Here is a 20,346-nt window from a genome sequence, read left to right on the forward strand (position 1 = left end):
GGTCTTAGAGTACAGAATGTCAGATCTGGAAGGGATCTTAGAATATGAAGTGTTAGAACAGGAGATGTCAGAGCTTCAAGGGATCTTAGGACCTAGAATGTAGAATGTCACAGCTGTAAAAGGCTTTAGAATAGGGAATGTCAGAGTTGGGAGGGCCTTAGAGCACAGAATGTCAGAGCTGGGAGGGATCTTAGAATATGAAATGTTAGAACAGGGGATGTCAGAGCTTCAAGGGATCTTAGGACCTAGAATGTAGGATATCATAGCTGTAAAAGGCCTTAAAATAGGGAATGTCAGAGCTAGGGGAGACCTCAGAATAAACATAGAATGTTAGAGCTGTGAAGTTTCTGAGAACATAATGTCAGAACTTGAAAGGATCTCAGAACAGATGATGTCAAACCTGGGAGAGGCCTTGGAACAACAGAGAATGTTTAAGCTAAGTTTCCTTAGAATAAAAAATTCAGAATGTCACAAGAACAGATCTGCTCTAGTTGATCCCGTCAAACAGTACTAGATGATGAGTATGAATTAGCCTGGATTACAGCTACAGATGCTCTAAACTCTGTTCCTTCAGCCACTGAAGGGCAGTGTGGTCTAGTGAAAAGAGCTCCAGATTTGGAGTGCTGGCACTTGTTTACTGGTATGATGTTGGGCAGTTCACTCACCATCTCTGGGGGTCAGTTTCCTCAACTGTAAGGAGGGGGTTTGACTAGAAGCCTTCTAAGGCCCCTTTCAGGCTGGATATTCCATGGCTATGTTCTAACCGCATGTCCAGTTCTAAGTCCCATGAGCCTACTATAGCCTGGCAGGTTTTCTCCTTAGACTTGAATACTGTAGAGATCTATGATTTCATTAGGGTAGGTGCTTTCTATATGGAGGCAAATTCAGCCCCTCTTTACCATAGCAGGCAGTCTTTAGGAGTTTCTGTGGCCAAAAAAACCCCAAATCACCCCCGGGTAGCCAGCATTTTGGTGGTGTCTCTGAGCCCAAGTTCACTTTCTTAGGAAAGAGCCTGCAAAAGATTTCTGCTTCTCCATAGGGGATCACAATTCCATAGCACATTCAGTTTCCCAAACACTTCCTCTTTTTTTTTTTTTTTAAAGGCAATTGGGGTTAAGTGACTTGCCCAGGGTCACACAGCTAGTAAGTGTCAAGTGTTTGGTCTGAGGCCAGATTTGAACTCGGGTCCTCCTGACTTTAGGGCTGGTGCTCCATCCACTGCACCACCTAGCTGCCCCAAAACACTTCCTTCTTGACAAGTCTGTGAGGCTGAACAATTGACCATTCAATCTGAACCCTCAGAGGCTTTTCTGGTGTGGTAGCACTCACCAGGGCTTGGGTTCTGGGGGCCCAGCCTCTGACACCCCAAGGTCACTAGCAGCCATGGCAAGGGAAGGCATCAGAGGGTTGCTTGCTTTTATTTCTGAAATGTTTCAGAATCCATCAGTTTCCATTTGCATGAAGTTGGTTAAAACAGTTAGATGTAGATGTTTTTATTAGCACAGGCCTTACTTAGAAGCCTCCTTGCTTTAATGACATTTTGCTTATAGACCTTGGATCATAGGGTCATAGAGTTAGAGATGGAGGGGACCTTAAAAGCCATTGAGCCCAACCTGACTTATCTTACAGATGAGGAAACTGAGGCATAGAGAGGTCAAATGACATGTCTAGGTTACACAGCTAATAAGGGTCTTAGGTAGAATTTGAACTCTAGTTGCCTGGACTCCAAGTCCAGTATCCTATTTACTACACAACGCTCTCTCAATCTGAAATCATTTGCATCTTTTCTTAGCATGTGGTCACAAGGTTGGACAGAGTCACCTGGCACTGCCATGTCTTTTTCTAGACACATGATTGCAAGAACCTTAATGAATGTTGATGTCGATCTCATTTTTGGAGCCCATGAAGGAAACCTGTTTAGGGAAGATTTGGAAAAGGTAACTGCTAACCTAGGTTTCTTTCCAGTTTGGGTGGAGAGAGCTGGCATAAAAAAATAAGAGTGTCTTGGTTTAGACAAAACCTACCATTTTGTTTAATTGGATCGTCATTCTGGGACTTATTCCCTCAGAGAGTGTTATGGTTTCTTGAGGACTGGATGGACTTAATGAGAGTGAGAGATAGGGCTAGTGAATGGGTATCAGAACTATTGAATGTCAGAGCTGAGAGAGACAACAGACATAGAATGTCAGAGCTGGGAGGACCCTTAGAACAGATAAAGTCAGAGCTGGGAGGGCCTTTAAAACATGAAATGTCATTGCTGGGGGACCCTTAGAACACAGAATGTCAGAGCTGGGAGGACCCTTAGAACAGATAATGTCAGAGGTGGGAGGGCCCTTAAAACATGAAGTGTCAGAGCTGGGGGACCCTTAGAACACAGAATGTCAGAGCTGGGAGGGCCCTTAGAACAGATAATGTCAGAGCTGGGAGGGCCCTTAGAACATGAAATGTCAGAGCTGGTGGGGGGCCCTTAGAACACAGATTGTCAGAGCTGAAAGAAACCCTAGGATACAAAATATGGGATGTCAAGTCTGAAAGGGACCTCAGCAAATAAACTGTCAGAGCTGGGGGGAGCAGGACTTAGCAATTATCTGCTCCAGTCTCTATTTTATAGAGAAGGAGACTGAGACCCAGAAAGGGAAAGTAACAATGTCACACAACTTGTTAGTGGTAGAACAGTGTACACCTCGGTCTACTGGGTTCCGGTCCAAGGTTTTCCAACTATCCCATGCGGCTGCAAGTCATAGTGTCAAAAACATGTTTAAAACCATAAGATTTAACTCAGTCCAGTAGTTTCTCTTTCCAAACCACGAAATGTTCCAGGGGCCAAGGAATCTGGGCTTTGTAAGTGAAAGTCGATGTCTATGAGTTTTTTTGTTTTTGATTTCTGAGAGGTGAATAAATCCCCAAACTCACATGAGCTCACAATCAAAGAATCCTTAGATCTGGAAGGGACGTGAAAGCCAACCTCCTTATTTTACTTGCCCAAGCCCACCCAGCAAGTCAATAGCAGAGATGGGACTATTACCCAGATCGGGTGCCTCTCAGTTCCACTGAGCAATGCTAGTTTGCTGGGATGAACTTGTGTGGTTTCCAAAGTTGCTGACTGCCTTGACACTGAATGATGACTCTTGGGGTTTGAGACTCAGGGCAGAGTGTTTGAACAGGATGCAGAGGGAAAGACCATTTGCCCATCTTGAGATGGGTAGACGTAGGGAGGTGGGCAAAAGGGTCGTGTCTTAATAATTTTGTTTTCATTTTTCCAGGGGTTGCCTTTGTCTAACAATGGGAGTCAGAGAATTTGTGGGATAGCCCTCCATCCCCTCCTTTTTTAAAAGGTGTGCTGTCCTTGGGGGTGGGGTAGGTGAGGAGCTATTGGAGGAAGCTAGCAGCAGCACAGAGAAACAGCTCTTTGTGTGAGGGTTCTAGGCTGATCTAGAGACTTTAGGTAGGATTCCCGGAGCTTGAAGAGCAGTTGTGGTTAGAGGAAATCCTAGGTTTGGGCCCCAATCAACCCATGATGCTTTCAATACTCCCAAGGCCCTCCCAGGTCTCACACTTCTTTTCTGATGAAGAGATGTGGTCATCAGACCATCTGGGTCCTTCTAGGCCCCACATCCTTTCCAAAGTGTATGGAGCAAGTGGGACTCTAGAAAAAGATGAGATAAATATTCGTATGTGCTTGGAACTCATTAGTCTTATCTAGGCACGAAACCTCCGCAGGTCTTATTCTTCCTTGTTCCTCAAGAGAACTCCCTAACTGTAGTCAGTTTAGAAAAAACTTCCTTAGTTAGCATTGCCATCCTTTGTAGCAAAGGCAGATGGCCCAGGTTCAGTGGCCTTGGAATAGAGCTGTAATGGGAACAGGAGCTTAGGTCATGGGAGCTGCTCAAGAAAGAGTCCAAAGTACTACACACATCCATTGCTGATTGTCTGTCTCTCCTATCTCCCTTTGAGTTTTTTTTTTTTTGTTCTTTTTTTTTTAGGCAATTGGGGTTAAGTGACTTGCCCAGGGTCACACAGATAGTTCACACTAGTAAGTGTCAAGTGTTTGGTCTGAGGTCAGATTTGAACTCAGGTCCTCCTGAATTCAGGGCCGCTGCTCTATCCACTGCGCCATCTAGCTGCCCCGCTTTGAGTTTTTCTAAGCTTCTTAGAACCACAGGTTTTTGGGAAAGACCACTGAGAGTTCATCTAGTCTTACCTTCCCCTCACCAGCCTTTGCTGATTTCCTTCAGTGACTTTGGGAGACCAACTGTATCACTGTAGACAGCTTTCATTGTTAGAAAGTTCTCCTTGACAGTTCAGCTGAGATTCACTTCCCCACAGGCATCTGTCACTCTTTTGTCCTAGTTCTGCTCCCTGGAATCAAACAGAACAAGTTGGCCCCTTCTCCTTTGTGACAGCCCTTCACAGATCTTGTCCTTGGTTGGAAAAATGGAAGTTCTTCTGAACCATAGGACGAGTGCGTAGGAACATCCAGCAGTATGGAGTCATGTGCTGTCGTAGCTGCAGTCCTGGGATGGCGGCCAAGGGACCGTCAGAATCACAGAACAGAGTGGGAAGGAAGGAATCTTGAACATCGGCTCATCCAATTCCCTCATTTTACAGAGAAGGAAACCGAGGCCAAAAAGAGATCAAGGGACTCATCCGAGGTTGTGCAGGGAGTTAATGGCAGAACAGAGGCTTGAACTCAGGGCTTCTGACTCTGAGTGTACTGTCCTCTCCTCTACACTATGAAGTCCTGTATTTGTAGACCCAAGGTGTTGGGGCTGGGTTCCAGGCAGCCACCCCACTGGAGGAGGTTCTTTGTGCAAGGGGAGAGCTGAGTTTCTCACTATAGGGAACATTAAAAGAGAGGCAGTTTATTCCTATGGCAAGAGGTATCTTTTTGTGATAGATTGTCCATCGGAATGGCATCCACAGAAAGGAGAGGTCTAAGTGGCATCCTGATCCCAAGTCTCTTCTTTGGGACCAGTTCAAGGCTTTTTTTTTTTTAAGTTCTTTCTTTCTTTTATCCTTTCTTATCTTTTTTTCCTTCTTTCCTTTTCTTTCTCTCTCTTCTTTCTTTCTTTCTTTCTTTCTTTCTTTCCTTCCTTCCTTCCTCTCCAAGATGAGAATGTTTGGGGCTGGAAGGGACTTTAGGTCATTTAGTGCAACTTTCTCATTTTATAGATGAGGAAACCAGGGTCCAGAGAGTTGAAGTGTCTTGTCCAAGGTGACCCAGGCAATAGAGCCAGGATTATGATTAGAGCAGAGCCTAACAGTACCCTCTGCTCCCCTCAGGTAACAGTTCTTGGAAAGAGGCTTATAGAGTAGGTTATCAGGGTCATGTTACATACAGGCTGGGTGGGTCTGGTTCAGCATGGATTCATTGCCTGGGAGCACTGAGAATTAAGTGAGTTGACCATGGTCACACAGTTAGTATGTGTCAGAGGCAGGACTCAACCTAGGTCTTCCTGACTCCAAGACTACGCTGAGCTGAATCCGTGTGGTTATGTCATTTGTGAGGAGAGAACTATGAAACTCAAGGTGATTTGGTGAGTGAAGCTTGTCAGGGTATAGCCACATCTCAGGGGTAGTGTCCATGTCAGAGGCTGGTGGGCACTTGGCCAAGTGCTGAGAGGAAAGCAGGGTGTCAGTTGGTGCTTGGGGCACTGGCTACATGGTGCTTAAAAAGAAATGATCATGGACCAAGCTGTGAGAGGATTTGATGTGCTGATCTGCCCTTTTACATATCACTTAATTTGGGGCTGTAACCGGAATAAGGAGTATAGAGTGAAGGCTACGGGAGATGAAGACAGATCCCTTCTATCTCCACTTCTTTCTTCTCTGCTCACATCCCTTTGAGGGCTGTGGAGTGGGAAAGGAGAAGGGATAGGAGGGTGATCCTGTTTGGGAAAGTGCCAATACAGAGCTGTTAAAAAAATAAAACATTTTCAAGAAGCTGTAGAGGATGTGAGATGTCTGAGACAGATGGGAGGTGGTGCCTTTGGTAGGATGGCATTCAGAATGAGGTGGTGATGAGCTCGGGTGGGTACCAGGAAGGGTGTGTACAGGAAGTGACTGGTAACTGGATTTCTTCTTTGCTTCCATGTCTGGGAGCTTGGATTCATGACATGCTAGAGGAAGAAACATAGATTTGGTTAATTTAATTTAATTTTTTTATTTTTTATTTATTCATTTTTTTTTAGGCAATTGGGATTAAGTGACTTGCCCAGGGTCACACAGCTAGTGTCAAGTGTTTGGTCTGAGGTCGGATTTGAACTCAGATCCTCCTGACTTCAGGGCCGGTGCTCTATCCACTGCGCCACCTAGCTGCCCCAATTTGGTTAATTTTAGAAAGAAAAAAGAAAGCCACTGATGGATACAAAAGAAGGCATCTTCACTCATCCTTTTCCTTCTCTCCTCTCCTCACTGGTCACGGTAGGAGAGCTGTAATACTTCTTGCTCTTCGTGCTACTTCCAGACTCTTCCTCTACCTAAGCAACTTCTCCTTTGAGATCCATGATATTCAAATTTATCATCCAACCACATGCTGGTGGCTGTTCTCTACTAACCCCCAGGACCTGTGGTGTACTGGTAACTATTTAACAACTGGCTCTCCAGAAACAACAAAAAATGTCCATACCACACACTTTTAAGTTTAACCTGCATCATTACTATTTCCATTATCACTTTCTTACACATAGAAATCAACAGAACAATACATCAAGCCCCGATTTGTAGCATTTGCTGATTTCCAAGGTATAAATTTAAATTTATAAAATTCAAATGAAATTTATGAAAATTTAGCAATTGGCTCTCAAGTATTGGTGTGAGCTGGCTCCAGCACACCCCTGTCTAGGATACTTTTCTTCTTTCCCTAACAAGTTAATTGCTTGGCTTACAATTTTTCTCTTTGCCCAAACTCCGGCTTTTATACTAGGGGACTTCAACATTAATACTCTCTCACAGAACCTGATTTACCATTTCCTTAATCTGCTTAGTTCTCATGACCTACTCCCCTATTCTGCTGCAGCTACATGCAGAAATAGTCATACCTTTCATCTTGCCATCACCCACCAGCTGTTCTCCCATGTTTAGGAACTTCAAAATTCCTTTCTCTGCTCACGATATTTTATCATTTCATCTTTTCCTTTGCCATATGACCCCTGAGCCTGTTCTTCATTCTTATTGTACTTGCCAGTCTCTCTTTCCTCAGTTCTTTCCCAGACCATCACCTCTGGACTGGATATATACCCTTCTCCCTTCCCTATTTTGATTTCTTGGAGATTCAGTTGAAATCTACATTATCTTCCACTCTTGAATCCCTTGTCCCTTTGTCCTATCACCAATCATACCTTGCAAATCCTGATTTTGGATTGCTCTCACCATCCACTGCCTTATTTCCTATTCACGTGCCGCTGAATGGAGCATGGGGAAAATCACGAAATCATGCTGACCGAATTCACTACAAATTTATGTTACATAATCTCACCTGGGCTCCTACTGCAGTAAGGCAATTTTGTTTACACCTCCCTACTCACCATACTATCCCACTCACCACAGCAGCTGTTCCATACCTTTTCATCTTTCCTTGAGCCCTCCTCCACACTTCTTCCTCTCTTCCTCTAACCCCTCAGCTATGGACCTATATTCATATTTCACTGAACATTTTAGGACATTGGCTAAGAGTTTTCTCTTCTCCCCTCCTCATCTCACATCACTCAGATATCCTCCTCTATTATCTTCTCCTTCACCCCTGTCTGATAAAGAAGTGATATTTCTCCTTGCCAAGGCCAGTCCTTCTGTATGTACCCTTGATCCCATGCTGCCTTTCTTTCCTCCCTTGCGGATTGCCCCTCCTTAAGATCGTCCCCCTTCTCTCTCAAATCTTTAAAATTTCCCTGTTTACCCGCTCTTTTATAACACACTTGCATCTCACCTTCAAAAACCCCTACTTGATTTGATTATTCCCACTAACCATTGTTCAAGGTCTCTCTGGTTTTCTGCTGAACTCGTCTAGAAAGTCATTTACATTAATTGCCTCCGCTTCCTTTCCTCTTGCTTGCTATTAAACCCCACGAAGTCTGGCTTCCAACCTTATCATTGAGTTGAAACTGCTCTCTCCAAAGTTATTAATGGTTTTAAAATTGCCATCTAATGGCCTTTTCTCAATCCTCACTCTTCTCTCTGCATCCTTCAATACTGCTGATCACCATCCATCTCCTCCTGGGTAGTCGTTCCTCTCCAAGACTGTTCTTTCTTGGTTTTCTTCTTACCTCAGTCTCCTTCGTTGGGCCTTTATTCAGGTCACACTAATTGTGGTTGCCTCCCAAGGCTCTGCCCTGGGCCATCTTCTCTTCTCCCTCTACACTATCTTTCCTCTATCTCCAATTATCATCTCTACACATGATTCCTAGCTCTACATATCCAGCCGATGTCTCTTTCTTGAGCTAGTTAGTTCCATCATTCAGTATTTTTTGGACGCCTTGAACTGGATGTCCCAAAGTTAGCTTGAATTAATATGTCCAAAATAGAGCTCCTTATCTTTCCCCCCAAACCTTCCTATCTTCCCAGTCTCACCCAGGCTCATAATCTTGATATCATTCTTGACTCCTCTCTTACACTCATTGCATATATACAACCTATTGCCGAGTCTTGTCATTTCTACCTTCACATCTCCCATATTCATTCCTTTCTCTCTACTCACACTGCCACATCCTTAGTACAAGCCCTAATTTAAGTCCCTGCTCATTCCAATAAATCTTTAACTCAGTTGCTAAACTGATTTCCCTAATGCACAAGTATGCGTGCACTCCCACTCCTCAATAAGCCCCAGGGGCTCCCTGTTATCTCCAGGATCAAGCAGAAAGTCCTCTGGCATTGAAAGCCTTCCCAACCTGGCCCCTCCCTACTTTCCCAAAACACTTGCCTCCTCTTCACTCAGTCTACAATCCAGCTGCACTGGCCTACTTGTTCCTCCTGGCACAAACACCACATCCCAGCCCCCTTTTTAATGTTGGTTTGCATGCCTGAATACTATCTCTCTTTACCTTTTCTTAACTTCTTTTGAAGACAGAGCTCAAATCCCACTTTCTGCAGGAGACTTTCCCCAATTCTCTCCCACTCCACCCCACCCCACACCACCCCCACCCCTGCCCAGGGGCACTTACTGCCTTTCTTGTGAGATTATTTTCCATCTAATCTGTATTTATATTGCTTGTACATAATTATTTATACGATGTCTCCCCAATTAGAACTTAAGCTCCTTGAGGGAAGGGACTGTTTTTGTCTTTGTATTGTATAGCATTTAGCATGGTGTCCGGCACACAGCAAGTGCTTAATAAAAGCTCGTTGATTGATTGATTTACAACATCTCCAGCAAGAGATCACCCAGCCTCCACTTGAAGACCTCAATGATGGGGAACTCACTACCACTTGGGGCAACACATTTCACCTTGGAACAGCTCACATTGTTAGGAAGTTTTTAATTATTTCCAGCTTAAACCTGCCCCTCTAAATATCTCTCAATTTCTCTTGATTCTGTTGTCTGGAGCCAAGCAAAATTCAGTCCTTCTTTCATGTGACAGTCCTTCAGATACTTGAAAAGTGACCATATCCCATCTAAGTCTTCTCTTCTCTAGGCTAAATGTCCTCAGTTCCATCCTTAGCTTGGGGTTATGGGCTATATAAATACCAGTTGTTATTATTATTATTATTATTATTATTACTGTTGTTATCTGTGTGTTCCTGGGTATTTGCTTAACTTCTAGCAATCACACTTTCCTTAACTGTAAAATGAGAAGTTGGACTAGAGTAGTATTTAAATAGCATTTTAAGGTTTGCAGAACACTTTATAAATATCTCATTTGATCTTCACAACAACCTTGGGAGATAGGTGCTGTTATTATGCCCATTTTACATTTGAGGAAACTGAGGTTAAGTGACTTGCCAAGAGTCATACCTCTAGTAAGTATCTGAGGCTGGATTTGAACTCAGGTCTTTCTGACTTCAGGTCCAGAGCCACCTAGCTCAAAGGTTCCTTCTAGCCCTAACATTCTATGAATCTCTGAAATAAAGAACTCAACCCCAAGTTTTGTCTACAAACCTTGTTTCCTGATCTTCTGTGACCACTGAAGACCTATTGAGGAGGCAAAAGAAATGACAGTGAGGTGATCACTCTGTGTATCACCACTTCTTCAATATAATAAAGATCTGAGTTCTCCAGGTAGGCCCCCCTCTGGCTCTCCACCAACCAAGATGCCATCTTTCTATGCCTTTGTAGACAATTCTCCTTTACTTGTGGTTGACAAAGTCTGTCAGCTGGTGACCATCCCTGTGGCCAAAGATGTCTCCATGCCTAGTGAGGAGGGAGGGTCCTTCTGGATGCAGGCACATTATCTCTGGTTGGGCTGATACTTATAGCCTATCATACAAAGTAGCACTAACCAGAGTCTGTGCCCCATTGGCATAGCCTGGTAGAACCTAGGGTCCCCTCCACACCCTGCCACATGAGGAGATAGATGGTCAGGTTGGGAGATGCCTAACAAACTCTGGGTTTCAACTCCACAAAAGGTTACTCAGCACCTACTCTGTGTATAACCCCTACCAAGACCACTACATGTGTGAGGTGCTGCAGATACAGAAGAGAAAAACGAAGCAGCTTCTGCCCTCAAGGAACTTACATTTTACTGGTGGGGAAGGGGATTCACCATTGATACAACAAGTAAATATAAGATCATTAGAGGAAAAGAGAGCACTAAGGGGTGGGGAAGTCAAGGAAGTCTTCGTACCAGAGGTGGTGTCTGAGGTGAGCGCTGAAGGAAGAGAAGAATTCTGAGATGCAACACGTTTCATTTCAGACATGAGAAAGGCTGATTGTGCAAATGTTTGGAGGTTGGAGCCAGAATGGCCAGTTTGGATGGAATGGAATGTGCATGAAGGGAAACAATACAAAATAAGGCTGAAAAGGTAGGTGGGAGCCAGAGTATAGAAGATCTTAAATGCTAGGCTGAGGACTTGCATTTTATTCTAGAGGCAATCGGGAACCACTGAAGGTTTTTGAGCAGAGTAGTAATATGCTCAGACCCATGCACTAGGAAGAGGCCTTTGGCAAATGTGTGGAGGGAGAATTGAGAGATTGGTGGCAGGGAGATTAATGACTGATGAAATAATAAAGGGTTTTTGGAGTCACTGAAGGGAATACAAACTCAGGTGTATCCTATCATTTTTGAAAGGCTTTAGGTACAAGTTCAACCAGAGAATCCCTCCTAGCTAAGCTGAGAGGGACTGAGGATCTTTCTTCAGCCACATCATCTGGTCCCACTACTGATGAGCACAGGACCTTTGACTTCCTCTGTTACCAGCCTCGGCCAATTTGGCCTCCTTTGGCAGCCTAGTGGTCCCCTGCACTGGGATGGGGCTCACAATATCAGTGTGGGACTTAGTGTAGATACCCAATTGGCTTAGCCTCCTGAAGCATAGAACTCCTGAGCACAAGTGATCCATTAGCCTCAGCCCCCTCTCCCCTTGTAGCAGGGCTCATAGACATTCACTACCATACCTGGTCACCTGGGAATTTTCCTGAGAGTTGTCAAGGAAGGAGGAAGTTTTGCAAAAATTTAGTGGCCATGCACTTTTCTGGACTAAGACCATTATATTTTGTTTCGGAAAATCATAGAATCTCAGAGTGGCAAAGGACCTTAGAGCCTATTGGACTCAACCCATACCTGTTCAAATGTCCCCTTTACAACTTAATTTACCTTTTTTAAAAGTTAATTTTATTGATATTTTTTGTATTTACATCACCTCCATTTATGAATATATCCCTCTCTTCTCTCCTGCCCCTCCCCTCAACCTTGTAACAAAGAAGAAAAAAGAAAGAGAAAAAAGCAGAAAAATTAACCAACACACCACTTGAGTTTGGAAGTATATGCAATGTTCCACATCCATAGACCCCTAGCTCTACAATCAAGGGAAGGAGGTGCATTTTCTCATTGCTGGGGTTGTCTGGTCATGATAATCATACCACATTCAGTTTCATTTTGGGGGGAGGTACAAGATTAAATTTTAATAATCTATTATGTCTAGTTGTGGAGTATCTGCCATGCCCTTCTGTTCCTCTCCATCCCTTCCCTTGAGGGATCTGACTCTGTGCTGACCTTCTAGATTGGTAAAGCTATTCGCCATCAAGGTGTGATGGAAAGAAACTAGGACTGAGGAAGACAGGATTTAGAACTGCAAGGACATCCTTGTACATCCTTAGACATCCTATAGTCCAGCTGACTCATTTTAGAGCCGGGAAAACTGAGGCCTAGAGAAGGGAAGTGACTTGTCTAAGGTCATGCAGTGGGTGAATTATAGAGCTGATTGAACCATCATTTGCCTGAGGTCACACAGCTAACAAGTGGCAGATCTGGGTCTTGTAACTTGTAACAATCAATTGTTTACCTTTCCTCCACTGTCTCTGGCTTTTCTTCTGACCTGTAAGGAACCAAGCACATTTGTGATCTCAGGGACTCAGAGACTGAGGGAGTTAAAATAGCCTCAGGAGGCATCTAGGCTGTGAGCTGAATAGGAACCCTTCTCGCCTAATAGACATCTCCAACATGTGGTTATCCAGCCTCCTTCTCAAGGTCTCCACTTGTCATGTCCCCCAGTGCCAAAGGGTACCCAGGCCCGCCTCAGCCCCTCCCAAGGGTACTTTCCTCTGAAAACAGAAACCAAGAAGAGTTCCTATTCCCATAATCATTACACTGGCCAAAACTGAATCTTACAACTTTTCATCATGGCTCACCCATAACGTGTAGATAGTGGGTTTGGGATCCAATTGACCAGGTCATAGCCTACCCCTACGCATGTTCTCTCCGGCCTCTGTTCCTCTTAGGCTATTCCCCCAAAGTGCCATGACTTCTCAAGTTCTCAGTAGCATTCATACTCACTCTTAGGTCATACTCTATGCTCCCATCCCAAGTCTCAAATGCGCATTCATGGATCCTAAGTTTATTACGTATACTTGTTTACTCTGATTCTTTCATTGTCTAAACCCACATGCACACCTGTAACACTTTCTATGCTATGGTTTTCATAGTTCCTTGGCAAATCTTCCAAATTAATCAATATCTATTTCTATACCAATCAATAAACATTTGTTAATCATCTACTATGTGCCAAGCACTCTGCTAAGTACTAGGGATACAAAAAGAGGCAAAAGACAGCCCCTGCCCTCAAGGAACTTACAATCCAATGGAGAAGACAAAATACAAACAACTCTATGCAAAGTAGCCTCATACAGGATAAATATGAAGTAATTAAAATGTGGAAAGCACTGGAATTAAGAGGGGTTAGGGAAGGCTTCCTGTAGAAGGTGGGATTTTAATTGGGACTTAAAGGAAGCCAAGGAGGCCAGTAGTCAGAATGGAGGAGGGAGAGCATTCCAGGTATGGGGGGCAGCTGGAGAAAATGCCCAGAGCTGAGAGATGCAGTGTCTTGTTTGTGGAACAATCAAGAGGTCAGTGTCACTGGATCGAAGAATTGAAGAGTAAGGTGTGAGAATATTGGAAAGGTAGGAGGGGGCTAGGTTATGAAGGGCTTTGAATGTTACTTTTATTTTATTTTTTGTTTATGGTTTTTTTTAATTTGGTAATTATTTATTTATTTTCTTTTTTCAACATTTACTTCCACAAGATTTCGAGTTTCAAATTTTCACGCCATCTCACCCCTCCCCCTGCCCCAGGATGGCATGCATTCTAAATACCCCTTCCCCTAGTCTGCCTTCCCTTCTATCTCTCCTCCATTCTCTTATCCCCTTCCCCTTCAATTTTCCTGTAGGCCAGGATGGATTTCTGTACCCCATTTCCTGTATTTCTTATTTCCCAGTTGCATGTGAAAACATTTTTTTTAAACATGTGTTTTTAAAACTTTGGGTTCCAAATTTTCTCCCTTCCTCCTTCCCCACCCACCCTCATTGAAAAGGCAAGCAACTCAATATAGGTTATACATGTGCAGTTACACAAAACACTTCCATAGTAGACAGGCCGTGAAAACTAACTCTATTTCCCTTAATCCTTTCCTGCCCCCCCCATTTGTTCTATTCTTTCTTTTGACCCTGTCTCTCCTTAGAAGTATTTGCTTCTGATTACTCCCTTTCCCAATCTGCCCTCCTCTCTATCATGCTCCTACTCTCGGCTTTGAATGTCAAACAGAGGATTTTGTATTTGATCTTGGAGGCAATAGGGAGCCACCTGAGTTTATTGAGTAGGGGGTGACATAATCAACCTGTACTTTAGGAAAATCACAGTCCTGAACAGAGGATGGATTGGAGTAGGGTGAGATTCACCAGGAGGCTATTGCAGTAATCAAGGCATGAGGTGATGAGGGCCTGCATGAATAGTGGCAGTGTCAGTGGAGAGAAAGGGTGTATATCAATCTATTGGTCTATCTATCTATCTATCTATCTATCTATCTATCTATCTATCTCTCTAATCTGGTGTCCCCAAAGTCTTAATGCAATTTAAACCTTTTAATAACAGAAAACTACACTAAGACATTTAGGAACCCTGTATATATGTTATAATACATATATACATGCGCACAAATATACATATGTAGTATACATGTGTGTTTGTGTGTAAGTGCATGCACATGCAAAGTCGTTGATAAAAACTTTACTAGCATGGGACCAAGAAGAGATCCCTGGGATCCTCAAATAGGTCTCCCTCCAATCTGACATCAACTTATTCTTGATAACTCTTGGAGTCTGGCCAAATAAGTAGCTCTGAATCTCTTTGAATGTACAAGCTCAGCTATCTGGATATGTCTATCGTTTTCATGAGAAAATTTTCCCTGAGATACTCTGTCAAGCTGTTGACTAAGCTAAGCTTCTGACATTTCCAAACCCTGTCAAAAATGGCAGTGAGGTTAGTCTGTCATTAGTCAATCTACGCTGGTTCTTAATCATCACTGTTTCCATTTGTAAGTCCTCAATCAGGATTCTAAGGCGAGTCCATTGGGGAAGACTTTGCTCTCGTGTCTTTCCTAGAAAATCAAGAAACTTTCCTGTCTCCAGTCCTGTTGCATCATTGATTGTATCTCAGCAGTCACTTTCACTACTTTCAATTTCCTAGGATGTAGCTTGTCCAGTCCTGGTGACTTGAACTCATTGAGGGCAACATAGTCAGGCATAGAGCCTGGATGGTACATGCTAATATATAGCTGGGTACTCTTTCCTCTTTGGGTTTCAATTCTCTATTGACAATATTTGTTTCATCTTTCTCAGTCTTGAGTCATTCTCTTTAGCAGAGAAAACAGAAGTTAAACAACAAATCAAATTATATTTGTAAAGTACTTAGCACAGTGCCTGGCACATTGTAGGTGCTTAATAAATGCTTATTTCCTAAATAAGCATTGAATGGATCTTCCTTCTTTTTCATTGATCCTCCTACTCCCAAGTGTGATTCCATCCTTTCTTGATCTTCTTCTTGGCTCTAACAAAACTAAAAACAAGAACAACAAAAAACTGAACACTGCTTTTTTTTGGTTCTTAGAGGAGTTTCATAATCTCTAGCAATATTTTCAAGGTTCCTTCTGACAGTGTTATTTGTCCCCACATAAATCATTAGAAGCAATTAGTGGTCATCTAGTTTGACAAGTTTTGGGAGGCCCTTCTATTACACGCAAGATACATGCTGACATTTTTAATTGTTCATGTCAGGTCATCAAACATGAGCTTCAGTACCTATTGGCAAAATGTTTTCATCCACCACTACTCATCTTTTCTTCCTCTGCCTCTCTCTCCTGGTACCACCTGTTGATTCACAGCAAGATACCTTAGCAACTAAGCAGATGCTTTCTCTTTAGAGAATCTAGCTTTTCCATCTGTAACAGGGGTATCACGAAATCCTTTATCATTCTGAAACCTATGCATCCCTTCTCAGAATAATATTTTTAAGTGCATGAAGTAAATTGCAAAGGAAACCAATTCTATTGGCATATGGTTATCAATATATACATATATATGTGTATGTGTATTAATGTGTGTGTGTGTGTGTGTGTGTGTGTATGTACAGGCTGCTAGGTGGCTTGGAGTCAGAAAGCTTTATCTTCTTGAGTTTAAATCTGGCCTCAGACACTTACTACCTGGGGAAGTCATTTAACTCTGTATGTCTCAGTTTCTTCATCTGTAAAATGAGCTGGAGAAGGAAATGGCAAACCACTCCAGTATCTTTGCTAAGAAAACCCCAAATGAGGTCATGTGATACACACATATATACATATGTGGATACATATCTATATTTATAGCTATCTATCTACCTATCTATCTATCTATCTATCTATCTATCCCAATTTAATGAACTCCAAGTTAAGAATCTCTAATTTACAAGGAGGGGCCTCATGTCAATTACTCAGCTCCAAGTGTTCAGTAGTCCTCCTTCCTTTATTCTCTATATCATATTCACCTGTTGGTTCACCAAACTCTTCATGTGGCTCAGAATGTCAGATCCCTTCTTTCCTTTATTTTTACATTGAAGACCTCTTCCATTTTCCTGATAATGTAGGGGATTCCAGGATTTTGTGAATCTGCTTTATGCTCATTCCATTGGTAGTGGAGCTATAGTATGTTGGTTACTAGATTTCAATATGGCCACAAACTCCTCCCCAAACTCCTCCTGATCACATACACGAAAGTGTTACATACCTTTCTCTCCTGGCCTTGATTCTTTCTTCTTCATATCTGAAAGAAGAAAAAAGAATAAGACATAGCTCATAGCTGTAGGAGAAGTCCTATAACCTTCTGTTCTGGAACACATTAGATACCCTTTGGTAGAGAGTGTAGAAATAATTGTTTTTATATCCTAATAAGATTAAAATACACAGTAAAACTTTTGCATCCAGTATTGCTCATGTTAGTACAGTCAGAGAGGCAGGGCAGCTATCAGTTGTACTAACTAATGAAGATGGTTTCTCAGTTCAATGCTGCGTGGCTAGCATAGACAAAGACAGGGAGATACAGAAATTCTGAGCTGGCATTCCCTAAACTGTCCCTTATACTGTGGTCATAGAGCTGATTGCCTTGACAAGAGGGAGAGAAAGAAACCCAAGTGAGGCCTTTGTGTGTAGCTGTTGGGGATCTGGTTGCATGTGCAAACTGTTTTTCTTGTGTGGTGTGTGAACCATGGAAGCACCATGAAGTTGTAGGCACAAAGAACATCACAGATGATGAAGATTCTATCAGAAGGATAGCAATATTGGTGACCATGACCACTTTTCTGAGCCCTTCCTCATTCACAGGGTGCAGGACTCTGGCTGTCAGATATTGATCTCTCAATATCTCACTTGGAATTGAAAGTACTGCACATAACTAAATCAAGGGGACCTGAGGATGGCTCTTGGTCCAATAACTTTACTCCCTTCCATGTACTCTGGGATCCAGCCACATTGGCCTTTTTGGTATTCCTTACACACAACACTCCACTTTCCAATTCTGTGCATTTTCACTGGCTAATCTCCATGCCTGGAATGTTCTCCCTCCTCATGGCAGACTGCTGGCTTCCTTCCAGATTCAGCTCAAATCCGACCTTCTGCAGGAGGCCTTTCCTAGCCTACCCACTGCTAGTGCTTTTCCTCTCAGATTACCTCCTATTTACACTGGATGTATTTCATTTGCAAATAGTTATTTTTTTGTTGTCTTCCCCAGTAGCATATGAACTCCTTAAGCACAGGGACTTTTTTGCCTTTTTCTTTCCTTGTATTTCTAGTGCTTAGCATAGAGCCTGATACTTATTAAGTGTTTAGTAAATGCTTGTTCACTAACAGCACCTGAATAGCTTTAACATGCAGAGAGAGAGATACACACAGGGTAGAATCATCCAGTCTTGTTGTTAGAAGGGATTGGGGCTATCAAGCAGATGAGGCAGAAACGGGACAAAGGGTAACAGTTCTAGAGTCAAATTTTGATATAAGGACAAATATTGTAGCAATCAGGGCTGTCTAAAAGTGGAATGGACTGTTTCAGGAGAGCTAAATTTCCCATCATTGTAATTGTTCAGGTGAAGGCTAGATGACCATGTTGCTGAATGTGAAGGCCTTCTGATGTTTCTTCTAACCCTGAGATCTCATGGTCGCAATTCTGATTCCTAGAGCTATGAAACCCACTTATTCCTTCTGTATGGTGACCCTTTAAATGTATAGACAGGGATCATTGGTGTTGCCTTTCCCTTCAACTAAATCTTCTCTTCTCCAATTTAAGTACCTGTAGTTCTTTCAACCATTCATCATAAGACAGTTTCCAGATGCCTCTTCATCATAGTCCTTTCCTTTGAATGCTTACTAGAGAATTTATTTCTATAGACTTCAAAGGATCTGTTATTTCATTGGTATGGGAAATGCCACCACTAACCCAGATTGCAGCCCTTTCCATTCCTTATCAGATAGTTTCATGAGTTTCTATACACACACACACACACACACACACACACACACACACCACACACAATTCATCACCTGGTGGCCAGCATTCTGGTGATGAAAGTCACTGGCCCTTCTGACAAGAGATACATCAATCCATCATGAGGCCCCCTACCTGAAGTCTTTCTCAGTTGGTGGGACCTGTCCCAGCTTGAGTTGCATTGGCACAGCTTTTGAAAGACTAGAATCCCTCTCCAGGCCTTAAGGAGAAATGGCAGGGAGTTAAGTGGAGGATTTTGCATTTGAAGTGTGGTTCCCAGGAGGGGATACAGTGCTTCTGATGTGCTCTGAGTATATATGAGCAAGAGGCCTGAGAGGTCCTGAGATGGAGTCTGGCAAGCTAGGTCATGGAGAAGGTGCTCTGCAGGAGGTGGGCATTCCAGGCTTTGGGGCAGAACTGACACTTACTGTTGGATGCAATCAGGAATCTGCACGTGCTCCATGGGGATGAGCTGTTCCAATTCTTCCAGGCTGTGTACATATTGGATCTTACTGATGAACTTTACACTAGGATGAAAATACAATGGAGGTGTAGGTGAAATTGATCACAGTTGGGTGGAGGTGAGTGATGAAAAGTGATCAAAGATTTTAGAGTCTGAGAGACACTCTAGGGATCATTTAGTCAGGAGTTCTTAACCTGGGGGTCCCTGAACATGTTTTTTTTAAAAAAGTTTTTATAAATGTATTTCATTATAATCAGTTTCTTTGGAATTCTATGTATTTTATATTATGCATTGAAAAATACAATTCTAAGAAGGGGTCCATAAGTTCCACCAGATTGCCAAAGGGGAGCCTCAGATATGTTAAAAGGTTACAAACACTTGATCGAGTCCAACCCCTTGTTTTATTAATGAGGAAATTTAGGGGTAGAGAAGTGACTTGCCCATGATCACGTAGCTAGTGAGGGCAGATGGAGAATGAATGAAGAGCTGGAAGGGATCATAGAGGTCACCTATGGCATGCAGGCATTTCTTCTACAGCTTACTTGATGGATGGTAATTCAGCTGTCACTTCTAATTATCCCCATCACCTCCAGAGATGATGAAGAAGATGGTGGTGATGATGATAATTCTCTCTCTCTCTCTTGCTTTAAGATGTGTATACGTTATCTTACAACAGAGGAAGCTCTCACTAATGCCCAAGGGAGCTGATTCACTGAATCAAATCTTGAAGGAAGTTCAGAGACCCACAATTCTAGCCCACAATTCTCTCCTTTTACATATGGGGAAAGTGAGGCTCAGCTAGGAGATGAAAGAGCATGTTACAGTGGAAAGACCCCTATATTTGGAGTCAGACCACCTGGGTGCAGATTTTTGGATCTACTACTTCTTATCTGTGTGACCTTGTCTCTGTGGGCCTCAGTTTCCTTAACTGCAAAATAAAGGAGTTGTACTTGATGGTCTTTAGAATCCTGTACATCTTTAAATCTGTGATTCTGAGAAACTTGCCCAAGGTCACACAACCAGTAAGTGGCAGAGCAAGGACTCGACCCTAAGGCCAGTGTTCTTTACACTTTGCCACACTTCCATTGCTTTTTGGTTCTGCATGTGAGAGATCAGGGACCTCTGTTGGAGAGACTCCTCTTTGCTTCACCCCTCTGACTCAAACTTGTCAGAAGGTTCCTTGCTTACCTGATGAAGGGCCTGGAGATGGCCAACACTGTTCGAATAAACCAAGAGGGGTGGACAATGATTAAGGATTTCAGGTTTTTCCGAAGCCTGTTGAGAAAGGCAAAAAGGAAAAAAAAAGAAAATTCAATCAACAAACATTTCTTTACCTTCCCCTTCCTTCCTTCCCCCCTTTTCTTTCTTCCTTTTTTTCTCTCTCCTTCCTTTCTTTCTCTCTCCCTTTCTCTCCCTCCCTCTTTCTTCCCCTCCTTTCTCTTTCCTTCCTTCCTTC

At 42.9% G+C, this 20,346-nt stretch overlaps 1 protein-coding gene across 1 annotated transcript in view; it reads right to left on the minus strand.

Moving 5' to 3' along the window:
* Window positions 1-10,065: 10,065 nt before the first annotated feature.
* Window positions 10,066-20,346, minus strand: part of ATCAY (ATCAY, caytaxin) — a 40,862-nt gene continuing 30,581 nt past the window's right edge. The window contains exons 7-11 of the mRNA XM_027851297.1: window positions 20,079-20,165; window positions 18,856-18,954; window positions 16,679-16,714; window positions 12,433-12,465; window positions 10,066-10,123 (exon numbers count right to left, since the gene is read on the minus strand). Of these exons, the coding sequence (XP_027707098.1) occupies window positions 10,066-10,123; window positions 12,433-12,465; window positions 16,679-16,714; window positions 18,856-18,954; window positions 20,079-20,165 (313 nt within the window). The remainder of the gene's footprint in view (window positions 10,124-12,432; window positions 12,466-16,678; window positions 16,715-18,855; window positions 18,955-20,078; window positions 20,166-20,346) is intronic.

The sequence above is a fragment of the Vombatus ursinus genome, unplaced genomic scaffold, assembly GCF_900497805.2.
Source record: "Vombatus ursinus unplaced genomic scaffold, bare-nosed wombat genome assembly UNPS02009173.1, whole genome shotgun sequence".
NCBI lineage: Eukaryota > Metazoa > Chordata > Mammalia > Diprotodontia > Vombatidae > Vombatus > Vombatus ursinus.